The sequence below is a fragment of the Aptenodytes forsteri genome, unplaced genomic scaffold (assembly GCF_000699145.1).
Source record: "Aptenodytes forsteri isolate BGI_AS27 unplaced genomic scaffold, ASM69914v1 Scaffold146, whole genome shotgun sequence".
Classification (NCBI taxonomy): Eukaryota; Metazoa; Chordata; class Aves; order Sphenisciformes; family Spheniscidae; genus Aptenodytes; species Aptenodytes forsteri.
The window spans coordinates 6,338,385-6,359,398 of NW_008795128.1; the positions used below are offsets into that span (position 1 = coordinate 6,338,385).

The following is a 21,014-nucleotide window of genomic DNA, read 5'->3' on the forward strand; positions in this document are numbered from 1 at the left end:
AGTTTCAGGAAAAATCTAAAGCCAAAGGTTTCAGGTAAACCTTTTTTCCTAAACAATTATTGTGGTTACATTTCATTTTTTTTCTTCTCTTGCCAAAAGCCAAACTCATAACTACTATTTGATGAAAATTAACTCTTGACACTCTCCCTTTCCATCAGTGTAAGGTGTCCACCGGTTGGTTGGTGAGGCTTGGTCCTATCTGATATTACTGTCCCCCAGTGAGGACATACCTTACTGCAAACTTATGGTGGCCTCCAGCCCTTTTCCAAGTCTGGGTCTGCACGACATCCAACATGAAATTGCTAGTGTGGATTAAGGTACAGCCAGAACAGATTGCCTGAAGCAATGTCCTGACAGGCACCATACGGGTTGTCTGTCAGCAGTCCACAGTAGGCATGGGAGAGGTGGAGGAAGCCATGCTTGTGCCATCTCCAGAGGATGCCTTAGGACCCACCACTGTCACCAGCAAGCTGATGGGGGAATAGGATGGGAAGCTGGGAGATGTCAAGTTGTCATGTTCTTCTTATAAGAAGTGTGTAGAGGGTAAAAGCCCAGAAGGTATGCAGATTTCCCTTTCCCTACCAATATTTATCTCAATTTCACTAGCATCTCTGCATTGGCCAGGTAATCATCTAGTAGGTACTTCAAAGTAAGGAGACTTGATTGGCAGAAAGATTCCCAATAATATATTAAAACAAGTCCCTTTTGTAGGAAGAGTTGAAAACAGCATTCAGAAGTGGGTTGGTCTCCCACCAGAAATTTTCATAGATGAGATTGGGCTATCCCCTCCCTTTGATTTTTTTTCTGGAGTATTTTGAGGAAGAACTTAAAAGCTACTGAAAATTCAGCTACTGACTAGATAGATGGAAGAGATGGGGAGTGAGGGAAGATTTTCCGAACATGGTAGAATCCACACAAAAACCTGCCAGGACAATATTGGGGCAATAACAAATTGTGAGAGGCAATAAAGTGACAGGCAAAAATGTGGTAACTGCAGCTTTCCTCTCACCTCTGACATTGCAGATCTTTCTTCTCAGATGTAGGCTGACTCTTCACACAGAGGAGGCAGAGGGTGGAGCTCAGCACCTGTATAAATTATATGTGTCCTTCATGTTATTTCAGCAGCAACAACAAGCTGTGAGCGTGTTTGTCAGCTGGCAGATCTGTTACCCAAATTGGGTTTTCTGTTGCTGTCGTCATCTTGAGTGTCATGGGGAGCCCACCAGCCAAGGTAAGAGAATTGCAGCTCCGTGCTTTGCTGTGGCCCGGCACCTTGCTGTTGGGACCTCCCTGCTCCAGTTCTCGCGAGCAAACTCCCTCTTCTTTCCATCTGCTGAGATGCAGAGACAAACTGCCGCTGGTGCGATGTGGCAGGGTCATCTTGAACTTTGCAAATTTACCATTTTCCCCTTTTACCTCACAGTAACTAATATGTAAGCGAGCTTCAGCGAACACACGGTGAAAATGTGGCCCTTTTCTTTTATCGTGAGGTGTACACGCTGGAGTGAACACCGGGAAGGAAGAGAGGGCTGGCCTTGAGGAGTTTACCTCACTGTAAAATGAAAGTGCTTTAGTCCTACTGCATACTTTTCTCAGGATAGCACATGTTCGTTGCTTGCCCCAGCTGAAAAACAACAGCTTTTTCTAGCAACAAAGCATGATTTATATTACTTTAGCTGCAAGGGAGACTTCTAATGAGCTATTTGGCCGATTTAGCTATCTTTAATGTAATGTTTACAGCATCTGCGATTCTACTGGAAGTATTTCATGTCTGGACTTGAGTTTTCTAATAGTAAGTTCCATTCAGACATTTTAACTGATAGGTTTTAGTATAAATCAACAGAATTATTAACTGAGAGTCACTTTCTCATGTATATCTTTAAAAAGTAATGGACGCAGTGTCTGAAATGCAAGATGTGAATTATTTACAAACTAACCATTCTTTAGATATCAAACCCTCTGTCAAATTTTGCAGCAAATAAAAAAAATATGGGCATTCATGGGTTTTAAATATAGTGAGAAACAATGTTACATGCTATGGCTTATAGAGAATCATTAATTATTAAGAATAAAGAATACTTACTATACTTGTGCCATGGTAATATTTGCAAGTGAAGTTAAAGATTCAGGAAAATATTAGAAAGAATCATTAATTATTAAGAATAAAGAATACTTACTATACTTGTGCCATGGTAATATTTGCAAGTGAAGTTAAAGATTCAGGAAAATATCAGTAGGTTGAACAGATAGCTCAAATGATAGATTAAAAATATTCAAACATTGGATGCTCAGGACAAAGAATATAAATTGTAAATGTAATGTACTTTCTGGATAAAATTTGTATCTAATCTATCTACCTGTTAGATCCAGAGCTATCTTAGATATAAATATTATCTATCAATTTTAAATATCAATATTGTGTCTAATAAGATAATTCTGGATCTGATAGATGAGTAGATAGCTTAGGTATAATTTTATCTAAAAAGTCTCAATTACAGCAAAAGTTCTTGCATTTCATCCTAATGCGGCAACTACTGTTCCACGAGTATAGACTTACTCCTGGTTAATAGACAACACAGCCAAAAGGTTAGAGTACAAGCATAGCTTCAGGTCAGAAAGCTTCTGTTCCTAAGGAAGGATATTCATTCAATACTGCAGGTAGCTCTACCATTCTGTCAGACAAATGCATTTTTCAGTATGTGTAAATTGGTAAATAGATACAGAAATCGGAACGGTGGTTTTGTGTTTTTTTTTTTTTTTCTTTCTCTAAGTTCGATATTAAAAAAACCAAGTTGTTTAGAAAAGTGTGGATACTTCGAACCATCTAGGAAGACCTACTAGAATTCTCCCTGTTAATTTTTTGCTGTTTAAAAAAGCTACCAAATTGGCATAGAAATGGGGGACAATATTAATTTACAACTTGCTGGGAATGCTTTTGATACTCGTAACAGGGTCTTTTCTTCTGCTCAGACAAGAATAATCACTCTTTAGCAGTTTTATTTTTTGAACTACGGGATAATTTTAATGTGGTAAAATACTCAGAAATTCTGTCAATACAAAGCCCCGAGGGACCCACTCATACATGTAAAGAGGTGATTGATAGAATATGAACAGGGGATGCATCCCAAATCCCCAATGACTTTTGAAACAGTCCATCAGTGATAACATGAAATTACAGTAAATGTTCGTAAGCCAAATTAGATTTACTCACTCACTGTTCAACTCCCAATGATAAGATTTTGGATAATTGTGATCCCCAAGGAAAATGAGGCTTTCATGGTCATGCTCTCTCCTTCTATCCACTCTCCTGTTTTTGCATATTTCTTCAGTCAGTCGCTTTTCCCACCAGAACTTTGCATTCGTCTAATTTTAATGAAAATAGGCAGCTGGTTGGAAGGGCAAATTTCTAGCAGTATTCTCTACTGATGGAGGGGCTAATAAACTCAGCCCATATTAGATGTTAAAGAATCTATATGGAAGAGAGTGCTTTGGAACCAGGCTGGTCATGAAGCTTTTTTATAGTTTATAAGTTTATAGCTTTAACCTTAATTTGATAAATTGCCAAGTTGTAGTTGAACCAAATCCTCAGTATCTAAGATAAAATAAATGGTAAGAATATGCCAAATTACTACATTTGGTGTGAGATCTTGTACATAAGATATTGTACTGCTTCTAGTACACCACTGGAGAAAGAAAAAGTTATCCGTGAAAGGATGTAATTATTCATGTCTGAAAGATACTGATAAAGCTGAGTGATAAATCCTACAGCTATTTACAGAATGTCAAAAGACAGAGAGTGAACTCCTCATGTAAAAATTCATTTAACTTGGTGTTATTCCATGGTGATACCTCCACTCAGAGAACTGCTTAGCTTTGGTGTGGGGGGAGCGAAACGCTGAGATTCCTATCAGCCTTCCAACATATACAAAACAAGGACTTTTAAAAAAAAAAAAAAAGAAAAGAAAAGAAAAAAGAGGTGGTGATGGGATGAGGTTCCCAGATTACCAGGCTCTGCAGAAACTACCCCCTAGAAGAATAACTTTCTAGTGAAGGTAGCCATGAGATCTTGTTCTAGGAGCAGCATGGAGGGGCAATAAGGAGTGAAATCAAAGATATGAGCTGTTAGTAGGTTTTCCTTCTTTCACTGCCATCCAAAGACCGTCTCGGTAGGCTCCTCATTATTAATGAGCTTTGAGTAGATTTCATGCTCTCAGAGTTGTCTTTTTGGGATGAAACCTTGAAGTGACTAACCGCTTGTAAACAGGAGAATTATGTGTCGTCCTGAAGCTGACTGGCATATGACTCTTCTCTGGAAGCCAGACAGTAGGCCAGCAAATGTATGTTATTACAATCAATGAGATGTTGGCAACAGATGTGAATTTTCAGTTTGTTAAGGTTTGACACAGCTGTGGCAATTCTGCCGTGCTAGTTTCATCTCCTGTTTATTGACTTTTCTGTATTTTAGACCTGAAATGGCTCCCCCCAAACTTGCTTTGAGAGTACAGAAATGTAGTTTAGTGCTAAATGCTATCATGTGAAAAGAAGTTTGGTTTTGTTGTTTTTTTTTTTTTTTTTTCATTTTTTAGCCTACTCTTAGGGACTCTGGACATGCTACTATTTATTGGTCTGGAGTGTTATTGTCTAGGATGCAAACATACACAGGTAGCTGAATCCTGCACTCTGTCATTGGCTTCAATGTGGCACTGCTAATTTTCCAGCAAAAATAGAATAATGTGCTTCTGGGAAAGCTACCTTTGACTCTGGATATTTACAGAGGGGTTTTGTTACTCTCTGGGTGCCTATGCAGGAAACTATTGTTCTCCCAAGGAAGTGAACTAAAAAGAACAAGACCAATACAGTTGCAAGACTGTCAGGAGCTGTCTGGATATGGTGTTTGTGCTTATCAATTTGCATTAATAATGAAATTACACGTTGCTCTTCATGTTATGAAAATAGCAAATGGTATCTCTAACCACAATTATTTTTTCTAGAAGGGTGTTCTGGAGTGCCAGCACTTCTGGGCAAGGATGTTATTTTAGACCACCCAAATCAGACCCCAATAGGCTGAAAATTAGCTCCACTTTTTTCTGATGAAAAAAAGAATTAGCCCAATTCTGGAAGGTTATCACAGGCTGGAGTAACTGCGATCTTGGGAGCAGGATGGCTTCTGGCTTCCTCTGGGGATTTGCACAGCCCATAGGGTTTATTATGGCCACATTTACCCATCTGAATCTGTTTATCTTTTACCCTGCAACAACACAAGGACTAAGCTGCACCAAATCAGAAGTAGTGAACAGTCATCTTTGATGATGTTTCCATTGGCGGGCAGATGTTGACATGTTTAAGGGAAGTGATTGATGTTGAAAGGGGAAGGGAGGAGGAGTGAGGCTCTCTGGCTCTAGTGGGAGAGGATGAAATCATGACACCTATCACAATTGAGAGTACCCTGATGATGAACTGGAGACGCACCATTTTTGTAAGCAATTACGAAATTTTCATCACAAAAGGTTCAAAGCAAGTTGTATACCAACATCTGTTTCTCCAGTGAAAGCAGACTCTGAGAATGGCTTGGGCTTCTGTTGAGCAAGGGGGAAGCTGATTACAAAATAACACAGAATTAACATATTAATTAAAAAGTCAGCCCTGTAATTGGCTACATAATCCAATATTTCATGTTAATGAAACCCACTAGGAATGCTGACTGAGTATTCCAGTTGGTACTTCTATGTTAAATAACCATTTGCACAGGAAAATTAAAGTCAAATTCTTGCAGTGGGCAACTGGAATAACATGGAAGTGTCCCAACTGGAACTTGTAATGTCCATAATGCGTTAAACTCTGAACGTTTTAAATATGTCAGTTTCAAATTGAAGGAAGACAAAATAGAAATGATTCTTGTCGCAGAAGAACAAATGTGTCTTGTATTTTTATACAAAAAGTGATTCAATCAACAATTAAGAGGCCAAGAGACAGAGTAATCTGTGATTTTGTAGGTTTAACAACAGGGTTTCTCTGCTCAGGGCGACTCTTGAATATTAATCTGAATTTAAAAAGGATGTAACTTTAAAAGTGACATCATAAAATTTAATATTAAGCCTTTATTTGAACGTGCTAATTCACAGTTCAAATGGTATCCATTTGATGTAACGTAATTTACCTCTAAACAAAACTGAATGAAACTGAATGAAGGCTATTCTCATCTCTAGTAAACATGGCCAGTAGTCCCCACCCCATTTTAAAAGAATTTCAGATTAACTGTAGTCAGTGACTCCTTCCCCAGCTCCTTGTGTCTCCAAAGTTAATCATTTCAGTGTCAGGAAAATTAATCATGGTGCTATCTTTCAAAATAAAATTGTCAAATTAGTTTGTTACAGTGTAATGGGATACTCTCATTTAGACAAATAGATATGATGTTTCAGTCAGCGTGTAGTTTAAGCTGCCATTCAAACTAATGGAACACTTCCAACGTGGTGTGGCCCTGTTTTAATTTATTAGTGGTAGCAGAACTGTATGTTATTATTGCTTATTATTGCTGACAAGCCATGCTTATATGCAAAAAAATAGATAAAACACTCAAAAGAAAATGAAAAAGAAATTTAAATGCTCCAATTTGAAAAAAGAAGGAAATATTTTCCTGCTTTCAGTATTAAAATTGTCACGTGTCTGTATATGTGCCTTTATTCAGGCTTATCGGAATGTCATTTAAAAATGACAAATACTTTCTGACCAGCTTAGGTTGGGAAACTTAATTCTTTGTCAGAGTTAGGAACAAGTAAATTGAAATAGGCATTATAATGATAGCTTGCCTATGATAGAAATAAATCTCATGTCTGGAAGGGAAGAGGTTCCATTCCCATTAGGTATTTTCAAGATACCTAATGATGTGGGATTCTGTGATATTATGCCTCCAAAGCAGGGCACTTTTTTCTTCATCTGAAGGGTCTCTGCTGAGTCTATGGTCCATTCACTCAAAGTCAGTAGTGCATTCCTCTAGATGCCTCTTGGTGAGCTTGGCCTACTTACGAGCACCATGAAAATTTAGTCCTAGTTGGGATACAAAGTCAGAACCTTTTAAAGCACTGTGGTAACCGCCATGTCCTGGCCCAGTGTCAGTGCTGTGCCAGGACCCAGGCAAGCAGCTGCAAGTTCCTAGTATTGCCTTCCAAAGGCCCGGTATTAACCCACCTGTGGCACAGGACCCTCGGCAGATTGGCAGTACAGCCGTCACCATGGCCATGCATACATCAGGTTGTATGAAAACAGGCACCTCTAGGGTGACTACAGAAGCTTTCCATACCATTGTCTGAGTCCGTGTTTTCTTTCTCTGTCTTCACTTACTCAAGCTACTTAGCAAATAGCCCAGCATGCAATCATGCTATCATCTTAGTGTGGTTTACTTCCACTGGAGGGTGGTCCTTTCACTTCAAACAGAGAAACAGCAAGGACAGGCTGTCCCCTGTGCTGTTCAAAATACGTATGCTTTTTGTTTTCTGAGCTGATAAAACTAATTGCATTTGTTTTCTCTGCAGATGAAGTTTTGCCCCATCCACATGCTTTCTGTAAGAATCATACAAGCCAAGAACATCAAGTCAAGAGACCTGTGTGAGTTGTGGTTTGACTGTGTTTTTAGTCACCTCCAGAGTTTACACAATGAGCAATGTTCCTAAGTTCTGAAGGTATACAAGCAACATACATAAAGCAGAGCAATAGAAGTACTAATGCCAGGGCTATAATTAGATCAAATACCTGAGGTGTCATTAGGTTGGAGGACATGTCTAGTGGCATTTCAGGGAACTGGTAAAAACCAAGACTCCCAGATGAATTTTTTGGGCCAATAAGGGAAGGTAGACCTTGTGAGGGCATTGCAAATCTGTAAATCTGCTTGGAGTTGTTTGTTTTTGATGGTCATAATGGGTATAAATCATATCATAGACTTTGCCACACAGGCCACGTATTTAGGAACCTTTTATTGAAATGTATCAATACATGATAATCAAAGGTAGATTAGAGAATTTCAAAAATACAGTATCATTCGGGTTATTTACTGTCCTCAGATGACCAGTCCTGTTAAATTATATTGATAGTTTCTGGTTAAGGAGGACCTCTGCAGATCCAGCCCTAAGTACATGCTGAACACGCAGGCAAAACAGACTTTTCTGTGTACTTTTGTATTCAGCTTGCTTTAACTCATTATCTCACCCTCACAGCCTCCTGTGGCTCCTTCTCAAGGTGTACTATGGACCAGCCATTCAGCTGCCATTTTTGCAGAGGTTTCCCATGGGTTCCTCAGTCAGGACAGAGACCTTGAGCTGCCTTTTCTCACCCTCTTGAAACCTCTGGCCTGTGTATTCCTCTAGTGAAAAATGACATGTTCAGCCAAAAAAGCGTCACTTTGTAGTGAGTTACTTGAGTTACTGTTCATGTCTCGCCATGCAGGGCTGAGCACAACCTTGGCCAAGCCTGGATGCAAGGGAGACCAGAGGGAGCGAATCCCATGCTGGTCGAGTAACTGCCTGCCGAAGGGCTTCCTGTACTCCCGTGGCAAATATCACATAGCAGCACCCAGAGGTGGACACTAGAAAGGTGGTAGTGTGACGAGGCCTGTATTTCTGAGTTTCAATGATCTCTTCTATCTACTCTGTTGAAGGGACAGTTCCACTTTCCTGCCAAAACCTTGCGGGGCAATGTTATTCACTGCTTGATACCAGTCTGAAGTATTTAGGCATCTCGGGCTGCAGTAGAAATCTTCAGTCAAGTCCAGACTCCAGCTCTGAAAGACATCACCTTGGAGATTTCCTTTCACACCGTTGTCAAGCTTCACAAAGTAAATGTGCTTTCCCACCCTGGCTCTTCCCAAAGGACGTCTGCTCGAGGCACTGACTGCACTAACCATAAGGAGTAGATGTAGGCTGGAAGTGAGATGAAGATTTCCGACTTGCTCATGCCCTAGTGTTCTGGGTCCCACACCGGCCTTTAGCTGCAACAGATCTTCTCTAGTACCTCACCCTTCTAGGCAGCCGTCATGTCCCCTCTGCATGTTTGTGTTGCTAGACTGAGCAAGCCAGTCTCCTCTGATCTTCTCTGTAATATGTGTTCTGCTTTCCTGTAATCATCCTAACAGCCCTTTTTGGAACTAGCTCTAGTTTCAGTTAAACTTTTTTAAACATAGGTGACTGGAATTGTAGGGAATATGCCTGATGAATGGTCAGTGGGGTCTTTTATACCTTTCTCTTCACATGGGAAACATGGCTCTTAGCGTACTTTGTGTTTGCATGTGTAACGTTTGCAACCCAGGTATTAGTATAACAAGACGGTTTTCCTTGGTTGCTTCTAACCAACGGTCTCTTTACTTATTTAAAAAAAAAAAAGTAGTATTTATTAGCCCCCAGAATCATGGTCTTGCCCTACTTTTCATCTATAATATTGGCATTGGGTTTTAAATTCTTTTCTGCTGCAGTGACTGCATCAGACTGCTATGTGCGCTTGTGGCTGCCATCTGCTGCAAATGGAAAGCTTCAGACCAAAACCATCAAGAATTCTGACAACCCTGTCTGGAATGAGACTTTCTACTTTAGGATCCAGAGAGAAGTTGAGGTAGTAAAAAACAAGAAATTTCACCATTTTGAATAGCTGGGAATCCTCAGTTGACACCCTGTTGATCAACTGTGCTAAATAACTTAAGAAAATGGTTGTGTAACAGAATTTGCAACTGCCAGGTTAGCCCAAAACAGCAGACATATGGAGTAGTGTTCCCCTCAGCTAGTTATAGACATCAGTGATATAAATGCCTACATCTGAACTAGTCCAGACTCCCTTTGTTGTCACCTGAGAGAAATAGGTACTGCTGTAGCATGCTTCATCTGGGCTATTTTGGATGGTTAATTTAGAAAGAGCTTTCCCTCCACTGGTTGTAAGGGAAGGGTGGAGGAGGTGCTGTGGAGCAGACAGCAAATTTAATCCTACCCTAAGCTGTGTAGTTAAGAGAACTTTGGGGATGAAGAAACTGAGTAAGAGTGTTCTTTGGGTGGGTTATCAGTATGGTGCAGAGCGCTGACATCTTTTCTGTCTCAGGACAGTGGGAGCTCTCTGTTATAAGTAGTTGTCTTCTATTCCATGATAAGTTTCCCAAGGTTGGGTTTAATGACAGTGTTCCACATTAGCAAACTCCTGAAGAAAAGCACAGGTTTCTTTATTCTTACCACTGTGCTAGTCAATCAGCTGCAAAAGTCTATAACCATTTTTTTGTTTCTGTGTAATAATAGCTCAATAAGAGTTCTTATTTATTTTCTTCTACTACCAGAACATTTTAGAATTGGCAGTGTGTGATGAAGATCCACTCACCAAAGATGACATGCAGTTCACAGTTCTTTTTAATGTTGGTAGAATCAGACCCGGAGAGACGCTCCGTGAGACGTTTGCTTTGGAATCAGAGGTAAGGACTGAAAACACACGGAGAGATCAGCAAGACCTCATTGTCCACATAGGTTTCCATGTTAAGTGAGGTTTGAGTCTGCATAAAGAGAAATCCATATATATTGGTATCATTATCAATATTTCATCAAAACAGATATCATTGTGCTGGATTTTTGTGACTTCATTAATCTCTTTTCACAGATTCAGAAAATGAAGCCGCTTCTCTCTCATGCTCACCATCTCTATGGGGGCAAAATATGTTAATAGCTAGCATCTGTAAATAGTAATTTTTATCTTTTATAATCCAAATAAATAACTTCCTTAGCTTTTGGCTTTATTCTACTTTTGCCATGCTGAGAGGAAATGTCCTCTTAAATGGCAACTTTTACTAAAAACATGAAGACAATCTACTCACCACTTGAATTAAATGATTCTTTCAGGCTTCTCCTATTGGTGTTCATGCTGGGTTTCCTTCTATCTGATTCAGGTTTCTCTAGCCCATAGTAAAAGGATGCATGTTCTGTTAACATCTTTGGTATTCTGTTAAGAAGCCCATGAAAGAGTGTTGTCCAGAGAACAAAGCTGGGGTAGGTCTGTGACAGCTTCTGGGCTTGTCTGAGCTGTGGCTGAGGTACTGCTACATGCTTATTGCAGTAAGGAGACAGTCTATGCCCAAAAGAACAACTACTTCCCTAAATGCTGAAAGCTGTTAACGTAGATCTTCCTAGTGACTCTGCAGGCTAGTGCCACGCACTTCTCAGCCAGTGGGTGAGTCACTGAGAAATATAATGATTCAATAACCATCTCAGTCCAGAGTACTCTTGCCTACTTCATCTCTGCTGGATTGAGTGTGAATGTGATTTAAACGGTTTGTACATGGAAATGACACTGGCGTTAGTCACATTTGTTGCTGGGTTTCAATGCCTTTCCCCTCCATGCACACCATCTTTGCAGAAAGCCATTGTATTTCTGTTTCAGTCAAGCTTTCCCTCTCTGATTGTAACTTTGGAAATATGTATAATTCTACAAGTCCCACAATGGGAGAATATTAATCTTCCTAAGGCTGTGGTTTCCATTGCAATCTCAGCTTTGGAAAGAGGTAATACACAGCTTTTTTTGTAACATTAGCGGAAGAGATGTCAGCCATGGAAGTGCTCTTTAGATGTGTCTATACTGCTAAATTCTTGCAGCCTCCAATAATCCATATTTATTTTACCCTTTTCTTTTTAGAGAGAGAGGTGCACTAAGAAATGGGAAAGTTTGGAAGTGGAATTCTGGATGGAAAGAATGTGAGTAAAATTCCAAAGCTGAAAGGTATATATCTGCCAGAGAGCAATAATATCTCGGAGAAAGAGGAACGTCTTCCAGCTCTTCCTCCCAGCAGTGAGCCAAAATTACTGTTTCAAACTTTTTTTTTACCTTAACTTCCCCAGCTACTTCTGCCTTTCAGTGTATTTCACACAAATCTTACCTTCTGTTCAACATGTATATCCTGATTGTGGAAATGTAGTAACATTGGCACGATGTGATAACTTGTACACAAGATGCATGTAAAACTTAACAGAGGTGTTCTTCAAGTCATTAATATTAATTGAACAATGCCTAGAATATTGTGGTGTTTCTAAAAGACCAGAAAACTTGTCTTGTATTATTATCACGATATATACATAGACTTATGCAGACAGTATTAGAAAAGTCACCCATTAGGCGATAGCTTAGTTAAACTGAAAAAAACATACAATCAACAAATAATAAAATTAAGACCATCTCCCTCAAAGAAGTAATCAACATTGTCTGGAGGGGAACAAATCCCATAAGATAAACTTTATCTCTCTTTTAAATGCTATCACAAGTTTGGTTAAAAAAAACCCTAAACTACACATTCTGGCATATTTGAGCTTAGCATTACCAAAAAAAGGAATATAGTCCAGTCAAAACTGACTAACTGCATGATTAGAAGAAGGAACTGTAAATAAGGCTTCTTATTCTTAAACATGGAAAAGCTGCAGAAGAAAATCACTGGTGTTCTTGGTTAATTCCTTCCACAGTGAAACTCAAGAAAATCTATTTAATTTGTCTACGAGAGATACCTTAAGAGACAGTATAAGCATCTCCTGCAAATGTGGAAGCGATCACAGCCAGATATATAAAAAGGACAGAATGAGGTGCAGTGCTTGGAAACTGGACTGAGTAGATTCAAACTAGAAATAAGAGGAACATCCTTCACCATTCAAGTTATAAGGCACGTAGGGGATTCTCCATCCTTGGAAGTCAAACCTAGCTATTTACATTTAAATACATTCTACAGCTGAAATAATAGAAGTTTTAAGGCTGGAAGTGGTGCTTGGTAAAATACGCTAGACTTTGTAGAAAGTCAAAGATTACATACTACATAACTTTAATGGTCCTTTCAGATATGTGAAAGCACTTATGAATGTGTGTAACATAGTGATGTTGGAGTATTGGCCTTAATGAGAGATGCTGTTAGTAGACTCTATAGGTTACTCTCAGTAATAAATAACTACATCCGTTCAGTGGCAGACCTGGGTCTTACACGGTAAAATGTCTGGGACAAAGGCTTTCTATTATTTACCTCTGTGTTTTCCAGTCATACATATAGCACAGTGGGAGCTAATTCTTATTTGCCGTTCATTTGTGATCAGTTGTAAATTATAATCTGGAACAGTCAGAAATGTCTTTCCTAATAAGTATTTGCAGAATACATTAATAGTAATCTTTGCTTTCCCCAAGTCATACGGTCATTTGTTAATAGCAGGACATGATTCCACATAGACCGGTATGTCTTTGTTCTGCTGTATCTTAGCATATAGTTTTAAGCATTAGTATTTTTATGGGCTCTCCTGCCTTTCTTCTTGTTTGGCTACTACATTTTGGTTCATGTGCTTAGCAGGTGATCATGTGTTATGCCTTTTAGAAAACAAATTGTTATACTAACATAACTATATTCAATTTTAAGCAGGAAAGGTCACAAAACTACTATTTTTTAAAAATACCAGATACTTGCACAGCTTTTGTTTGTTTGTTTTTTGATTCTGTCTTTTCAGTCCTGGCCCTCCAGAGCACCTCATTACCAATGATGTCCTAGTGGTAAGGTTCACATATGAATTTAGCTTGGAGTGACTTTTCCTCATTTTGATTCTTTCCTCTTCCCCGCAAGCTTCGTTACAGAGAGAACAGAAGCTACCATGATAGATAAGAGCATGGTGTGCATTACAAAGTGAAAGACGTGGGACGATTCCCATACATTATGGCTTAACTGTTGCCCTCTCCATGCAAAAATACAAGCTGTGTTTCTTGAAGTCCTCAGGTATTACAGATGTCAATATTTTGCCCAGCTGTGGTTTGTTAATGTTGCAGAACCCCATATTTGTTGGTGTTCAAAGTGAAAACTGCTTGTGTTTCATGTAATACAGTATGGCACTTGGCAGGAAAAACAAAGGTTATAAAAGGCATGAGAGTGTAGAAGACAATAGTAACTATTCAGTGTGCTTATGACTGGAAGGTTATCTAATGTAGCAGCTTTTTGGGAAATAAGGTTTTTAATAAAGAGTTATTTTAGTCATTGAAACATAAAGTCCTCTTTTGGTATTAGTCAGCATGTGGTACATTACCTATCTCCTTGGGCTGGCCCAGCAGCTAAGGAGTACAAAGTACTTCATGCCAACCTCTCCCAGCCTGCATGTGATTTCCAGATGCTAGCCTTTAATACCCCTGAGGCAAAGTAACACGTATTCTGTTCTTTCCCCCTCATTTTCTGTGTGAGGCATAAGAGCTGTAATGATTGGCATGCGTTGTTCCTGAAATGGCTTGGAAAACTGTCCTGGCATGAGTTATTAAAGGTGAACTGGAATGACTCAGGTGGAGGGTAGGGTGGAATAAATCCATGATTTCCCTACATCAGGACCATCAAGAAGATGCCTTGTAGGCTAATCACTGCCACAATATACAGAAACTCATCATCAGGTGTTTTTCCCCACCCTTCCTAAATAATTATCAGATATATGTGTAGCTGTTTGGGCAAGTGTGTTGTACAGAGTTTCCTGATTTTGGGATAACTTGAGTGGGTATAACAACCTCTGGCAATGCACCACTGTATAGACAAGCTAGTTCTGAAGCAGCGTAACTGGGCTACTGTCCTGGGATAATAAGCTCTGAATTTACTCTTGTGCAGCTGGATTGCTTCCAGCACTGAGACCAGTTTGGTTGGCTCTATATTATAGCTAGTGGTTGTCTGCATGATGTTTCATTATTTGCTGCAGATATGGCATTTGCTATCTTCACACTTTTCCACTCCTGTGTTTTACAGTCCCGTGAGGTTTGCTGCTTAGAAGTGCAAGTGGACATTAATGAAAGCAGGAAATACTTGAAAGGTATGCCAATTTCTCTGTAAAGCGAGGACATGACCAAACCAACCCTATCATAGTCATTCAGACCCAGATGGAGGCACTTCAGGATACAGACATGACTAGGAATGTTCTAAAGACAATAAAATGTAATGCAGTGAACGTCCCTGAACTGCCTCCAGTTGTAACTGATCTCTGTGTCTTTTCCTTGAAGCTCTCAAGTTTGGACACAGTAAACTTTGCTGGTGGAAGTATGAGAGAGTGCTGAATCTGGGCGCACTCCGAGCTATGGGGTAAAGGCAGGAGTACCAGTTCCTGTGCTGTAGGAGACTTGCCAGTATGGCAGCTTACGGAGGAGTTACCACAGAGAATGACTCCAGCAGAAAGTTTGCCAACTTTGTTAGCTATTTTGCCTGAACAGCGGTATTATTCTCTAAACAAATCTGTTTTCACTAGAGGGTAAAAATCTCGTGCTGACGGTGCCTGCATCTCATGAAGGAACACAGAAAACTACAGAGGACACAGATGCTTTCTATTTCCATTGCGTGAAGGCTTGGGAACCAGTTCTAAAAGTCAGGCTGCAGGTAATGGGCACTATACAATAGTTCATGCTGCTTGTTTATTTCCAGTGTCACCAAAACAGTAAAGAACTGAATTGTTTATATTCTGTGAATAAAAACCATGGTTTTTGTTCTCTGTAGAAAGTTTCTGATAAAGAAGATGACAATAGCAATTTAAGTGACACCTTAACTGTACCACTGAAATTTCTCCCTGTTGGACATAAAGTGAAAGTAACCCTCCCTGTAAGACATGTAAGTGCTTCACCATTTATGTGATCTTTCGGAGGGAAGTGTAGAGTAACCCTCAGTATTTAACACCATAACATTTAAAACAAAAATAAATTAGTAAGTCTGAGAATTTTGTGCAAATACATGTTTTCTGTGAAAAAGGTTAGTTTTTTCAGAGAAATATCAATTTTCTGTCAATAAAATCAATAAATTGGAATTCATCCTGGCCAGTTTTAGATGCATTTAAGACCAGCCTCTGCTGTCCTTACACAGTTAAAGGAGAATATTCAATACCCCTAGCAAGGCTTTGGGATGCCCCACTGCTCTTTATCAAGCCTGGCTGGCTAGCTCAGTCTATATATGTAAATTTTAGATGGCTAAAGTTAGGTGAGTTGAATCTTACCCTCAGAGGACAATTCTGTCACATTCTTCTAAGCGTACAGTCAGGATGGTAACTGGTAGAAAGATACAACTCTAAGTTGCTTTAAAAGCAGTAGTAATGCTGCTGTGTGGCCGGATGAATCTGTTAACAATAGCCAGACATCCTTTCCCAGACCTTGCAGCAAATGAGAGGCAAAAATAGGAGGAGAAGAATTTCTCAGCAGCCTTTCCCATAAAGAGAAGGGAAAATGAATGCCTGTTTTGCCACTAGTGATTCCCCACCCCTCTGTCTGGACTCTCTTTTACCTCCAGTAGGTTTTTGGAAGGATGTGGTGACTTGCATTTCCTCTTCTATCACTGTCTTTGTCTGGCTGCTGTTCTTCATCCTCAAGAATAGGAGAGTGGCAATGTGATAATGCTGTGGGGTTAGGATGGTTCATGGAGGTATACTCACAGTGAAGAAGAAATCCTGTTTCACAGCCTGTTCATCTAGCCACTTTGACTCCTTCTGCCTCTTTTGCTTCTCTGTAGAATATGTTTGGTGTTTAGTTGCTTTCCTTCTCTTTCTCGCTACAGTTTTCCAAAAAACGGTATGCAGGGTGGTAGTGGTGGGGCATTCCAGGAGACACTAAAAACCTGGGTTTCAAAACTTCTCTTTTTCCCAGTCATTCACGTTCCTGCTCTCATTTCTTTGTTTACAGAATGTGCCACTGCAGTTGTACCTCCAACTAAATGATTGGTAAGAGGTCTGTTTTTTCCTCTAAAGGTTTTATTGCTCTTTGAACTGTGAATTCTAGAACAGAGTGTCCTTTATTTAGATAGAAGGAATGCACAAGACTAGGGGCAAAATATAACAATAGTTAAGTCACCATTAAAGAGTCACCACAACAGATCAAAGTTAAATGTCCTTGGGGCCAAAGAGTCACACCGAGATGTAAAAAAAAATTACGAGAATTTCAAACAGTGAGGAACTTAGTCATTGAGTGTCCTTTGCGTCAAAGAACCAAAGGCTGAGATTGGAGGCTTCTTCAAAAGGGACACAGAAGCGGGAAGAAGGCAGAGGGAAAAGGGAATTTGAAATAAGCAAAACATCCAGAGTCCATACATTACTCAAACCACAGAAGTATTCTTAAGAAAACAGATTTGTGGCTCTGGTGATATCAATAGAAAGAAGCACAAGCTAGGGAAGATGAAATGTTACACTGTAAAATAATGAGACAGACAACAAATAAACGAAAATTATTTGAATATCTTTTTCATTGTACTGTTTCTGTGTAAGTCTGTGGTACAAATCCCCATGAAAGACCTTGTTAGGTTCAAGTCACCCTTTGCTCAGAAATTATATGAAGCAGAAATAGAAAGGATTCAGCTTACAAAGCTACTGAAAGACACAAAGAAGCCTTTCTTTTTCATATTTGCTATCCTTAGCTGGCAGTAAAACTTACACTGAAACATCAGAAAATAAAGAGACATAGAAGCAAAGCACTTGATTTCTTTGAAACTGGAAGCTGCATTTCTGTCTCTAAATCTGAACAGTGAATCATGATTTTTTATGATTTTCAGTAGTTGCTGAAAATAGATCCATATACATTTTAAACACCAATCCTGTGCCTCTGGATTTATTCATGTTTCAGCACAGAAAAATTAGATGTGCGCTTAGGGTACGATCTGTGCCGAGAAGAGCAAGAATTCTTGCAAAAAAGGAAGAGAGTGGTTGCCAGTGCCCTGAAAAGGGTTCTTCATCTGGAAAGAGATCTACATGGACACGAGGTCTGTGAGTTGGAATCCAAGCATGGGGTGTGGGCCTATTGAATTAGGATTGGCACAATTCCCCACAAAATTTCTAGTAGTTTTTGCATGTTGATGACAAACCCATTGATTTGAATGGCAGCAGAACAGAAGTTCTCAGTGTAGCATACCCCAAACTCATCTAAAATTTCAGCTCAGCTATTCATGCCTCCATTCTTTTCAACGGGTCAAATTCCCAAGGACATAATATACCACTCTTCAAAGCCAGAGTTTCCAGCAGTGTGGTGCAGCGGGTCAGCAAGATGTGAGGCACTGCTGGTACGTTGTGTTAAACACAGCCTAGCCAGACAACCCAAACCAAGTAGGAAAACGAGTATTTGAAATTCACCTCACATAGATATTTATGAAATCATTGTAATGTTCCTTCTTTAGGCTTACCTTTTTTTTTTATTTTCACAACACTTTCCACAAAAAGTCAAAATTCTTTAGGGTGGAGAAAGAACATTTTATAACAAGCTCCAGCTGAAGTGTGTTTTGTTGCCAAGATCCAGGGTGAATTTTAAAGTGAACATTTATTTTCTTGATGGAATTTTATTTGCTGAATGGATGCTGTCCAAAGAATCATTTTGTTTGCTTAATATATTTTTTCTGAACTCTGCTCAGGACTTCTTTGAATCCATTCTTAATTACATTTATTGCAATTGTTGTTATTTATAATAAAATCATATCATTATCTGTTCTTAATCATTGCAATTCCAGTTATAAAGAACAAGGGGAGGAAGGAAAGTTAAAATCACTGCATATTCAAACTCATCCAAGCTTTGGGGTTAAAAGAACCCACTGAGTGTCTGGAGGTTAATTTAAAGAAGATACTGCTAAAGACTGGCTGAATGTTGATTTAATTTCATTGTCCTCTAATGAAGTCTTCTGAGGAAATTATAAGAGCTTTAATTAGACTTTTCCAAGTAGGCAAGTGAGTAACTTTTTGAAGATAATACTTATGTTTTGAACAGGTCCCAGTAATAGCTGTTATGGCAACAGGCGGAGGCCTCAGAGCAATGTCAGCTATGTTTGGCCACCTCTTAGCTCTTCAGAAGCTAAATCTGTTGGACTGTGTTACTTATCTTACCGGGGCTTCTGGCTCGACATGGTGCGTATAGAAAATGAGATTTGTATTTGGAATGACTGTGACTCTACATTTCCACACAGTGAGAGAGATGCATCTCTTTCGAAGTCCTACATTGTTAATAAGTGAACGTAATTCCCTGGTAAAGCTATTACTGTTGGCTCTCGATCATAACTTCAGCTTAGGCTTGCTGATTCTCTTCTTTGATGAAAGGGGTTGGGTAAATAGAGTAATTTTCCAAAATCCAAATAAATGGATTATTTTCTCACATTTCTGTTCTTTAGGACCCTAGCAGACCTGTATGAGCATGCCGACTGGTCACAGAAGACTCTGGAGGAACCACTTAAGGCAGTAAAAGAACAAGTGACAAAATGCAAGCTCAACCTTATGTCTATAGAGCATCTGAAGTATTATCACAAGGAACTCACTGAAAGGGCAAAAGCAGGACATGTATCATCTTTTACAACTCTGTGGTCACTTGTTCAGGAAATGTTCTTACATGAACAGGTATGTACATAGTCCTGCCACACATTTGGGAAACATCCACTCATTTTCTTTAGAGCTTTACTCTTCGAGGGCATGACGTAAAGTGTGGAACAAATCCAAAGTGACTGAGGCATCCCAGTGTGATTTGTAAACAATGGCAGAGGATCTTGTAGCCAGGATTTTCCAGGGTAGCTAATGGTTTGAAGGTGCTTCCGTATTAGGGTGCCCAACATCTAGCAACTTCAGTAGGCAAACTTTCAGAAAGAACTGAGCAATCCCCGCTGAAAAGTCAGGTCTTTTAAAGTCTGTTTCTAGTTGGACACTTAAGAGCTAGAGTAATCTGTCCTCATGTGAACATTAGTCTCAGCCTTAGTAAAGATCTGTGGGATGCAGGCAATCAAGGCACTTAGATATTAATGAAGAGGTTACTAGGTATCAAAAAGGCAACCAGGAAGGAAAGTGCAGGAACATGAAGGAAGAGGTCTCTTATGAAAACGTGACACACAGATTCCTCTGGGTTGTAAAACATCTGTTATCTATTCGTACTCAGATAGATTGTGTCAGTGTTTTTGGCCTGTGCTCTTCCAGAGGTTTACTGTGATTTTTTTATCTCTTTGATTAGCCAAGAAAGTACAAACTCACAGACCAGCGCAAGGCATTGGAGCATGGACAAAACCCATTGCCTTTCTATGCAGTCCTCAATGTGAAAGAGGAAAAGTTCAGTACTTTCAAATTTAGAGGTAAGTATTCCTAGAGTTTCTTCTGACTCTGAGTAGGGACTAAAGAGAATTTGGAGGGAGGGTGCGTGTGTGGAGGATAAAAGGGGAATACATCTGTTGCTTGCCCTGACTCAGTATTCACCTTTTAATAAAATGTTTGTCTTTTTTGCGAACTGCTGGGTGTTGATTAAAAGAGCAGATCTGCTGGATAACATCCTCAGGCATGAACAGGGCATTTCTGAAGATCTGGGCTGAAGTTCTAGTTTTGCCACAGACATTGTGAGTGAGTGTGGGCAAATCATGTGATCTTTTTCTGCCTCAGTTCCATACCTATAAAATGGCTTTGATGGTTCCTTAGTTTGTAGAGGTGCTGTGAAATGTAGTTGTCACTTCCCTAAATACTACACTGATGAGGGTATGAAAATGGAGTGGACTATGATTGCTATGATGGGTGTGATATGGCAGCCTTTAAATGGACACAGACTACATTCAACAAAAGGTATTAAAATGAGCAGATATTGGAAAGAAAAAACAGTACTTACATTTGGTTAGGTTTATAGCTGCTGTTCTACTGCAATGCCTGTACAGGACAGCTTGAGTCAGGAAACTGCATGGCCATGCCCACACTGTAGTACTTTCCAGTTTGGAGCTGATGTGTCTTCAGGCTGCTTTGTTATATCATGTAGACTGACAAGTTCGGGTTAGAAGAGGTTTCATGCCAGTCATTCCTTGCAGGTCGGATCACACTTGCATGTTGTATATTTGATGCTCTTGATTTAGAGAGGCAAGTGGGATCCCAGAATCTTTATATAGAAATATATATCTAAGCTTTTGAAGCTAACATTAGACTCTTTCTGAGGTGAACAAGATAGTTATTTTTGTATGTAAATCACCTCTCAGTTTGTATGGAACTAGACAGTGTAGTTTGCAATACAAAGCTACTGATGTATGATAATGACACATACTACATGATGACACATGTACAGAG

At 39.5% G+C, this 21,014-nt stretch overlaps 1 protein-coding gene across 1 annotated transcript in view; it reads left to right on the plus strand.

Annotated features, from left to right (window-relative positions):
- Window positions 1-1,195: 1,195 nt before the first annotated feature.
- Window positions 1,196-21,014, plus strand: part of LOC103897561 (cytosolic phospholipase A2 beta) — a 29,812-nt gene continuing 9,993 nt past the window's right edge. Inside the window, exons 1-15 of the mRNA XM_009277612.2 lie at window positions 1,196-1,231; window positions 7,530-7,602; window positions 8,648-8,824; window positions 9,458-9,594; window positions 10,301-10,432; window positions 11,644-11,702; window positions 13,479-13,521; window positions 14,741-14,804; window positions 15,234-15,361; window positions 15,479-15,589; window positions 16,648-16,685; window positions 17,581-17,716; window positions 18,709-18,845; window positions 19,106-19,328; window positions 19,930-20,047. Of these exons, the coding sequence (XP_009275887.1) occupies window positions 1,211-1,231; window positions 7,530-7,602; window positions 8,648-8,824; window positions 9,458-9,594; window positions 10,301-10,432; window positions 11,644-11,702; window positions 13,479-13,521; window positions 14,741-14,804; window positions 15,234-15,361; window positions 15,479-15,589; window positions 16,648-16,685; window positions 17,581-17,716; window positions 18,709-18,845; window positions 19,106-19,328; window positions 19,930-20,047 (1,597 nt within the window). The 5' untranslated portion in view covers window positions 1,196-1,210. The remainder of the gene's footprint in view (window positions 1,232-7,529; window positions 7,603-8,647; window positions 8,825-9,457; window positions 9,595-10,300; window positions 10,433-11,643; window positions 11,703-13,478; window positions 13,522-14,740; window positions 14,805-15,233; window positions 15,362-15,478; window positions 15,590-16,647; window positions 16,686-17,580; window positions 17,717-18,708; window positions 18,846-19,105; window positions 19,329-19,929; window positions 20,048-21,014) is intronic.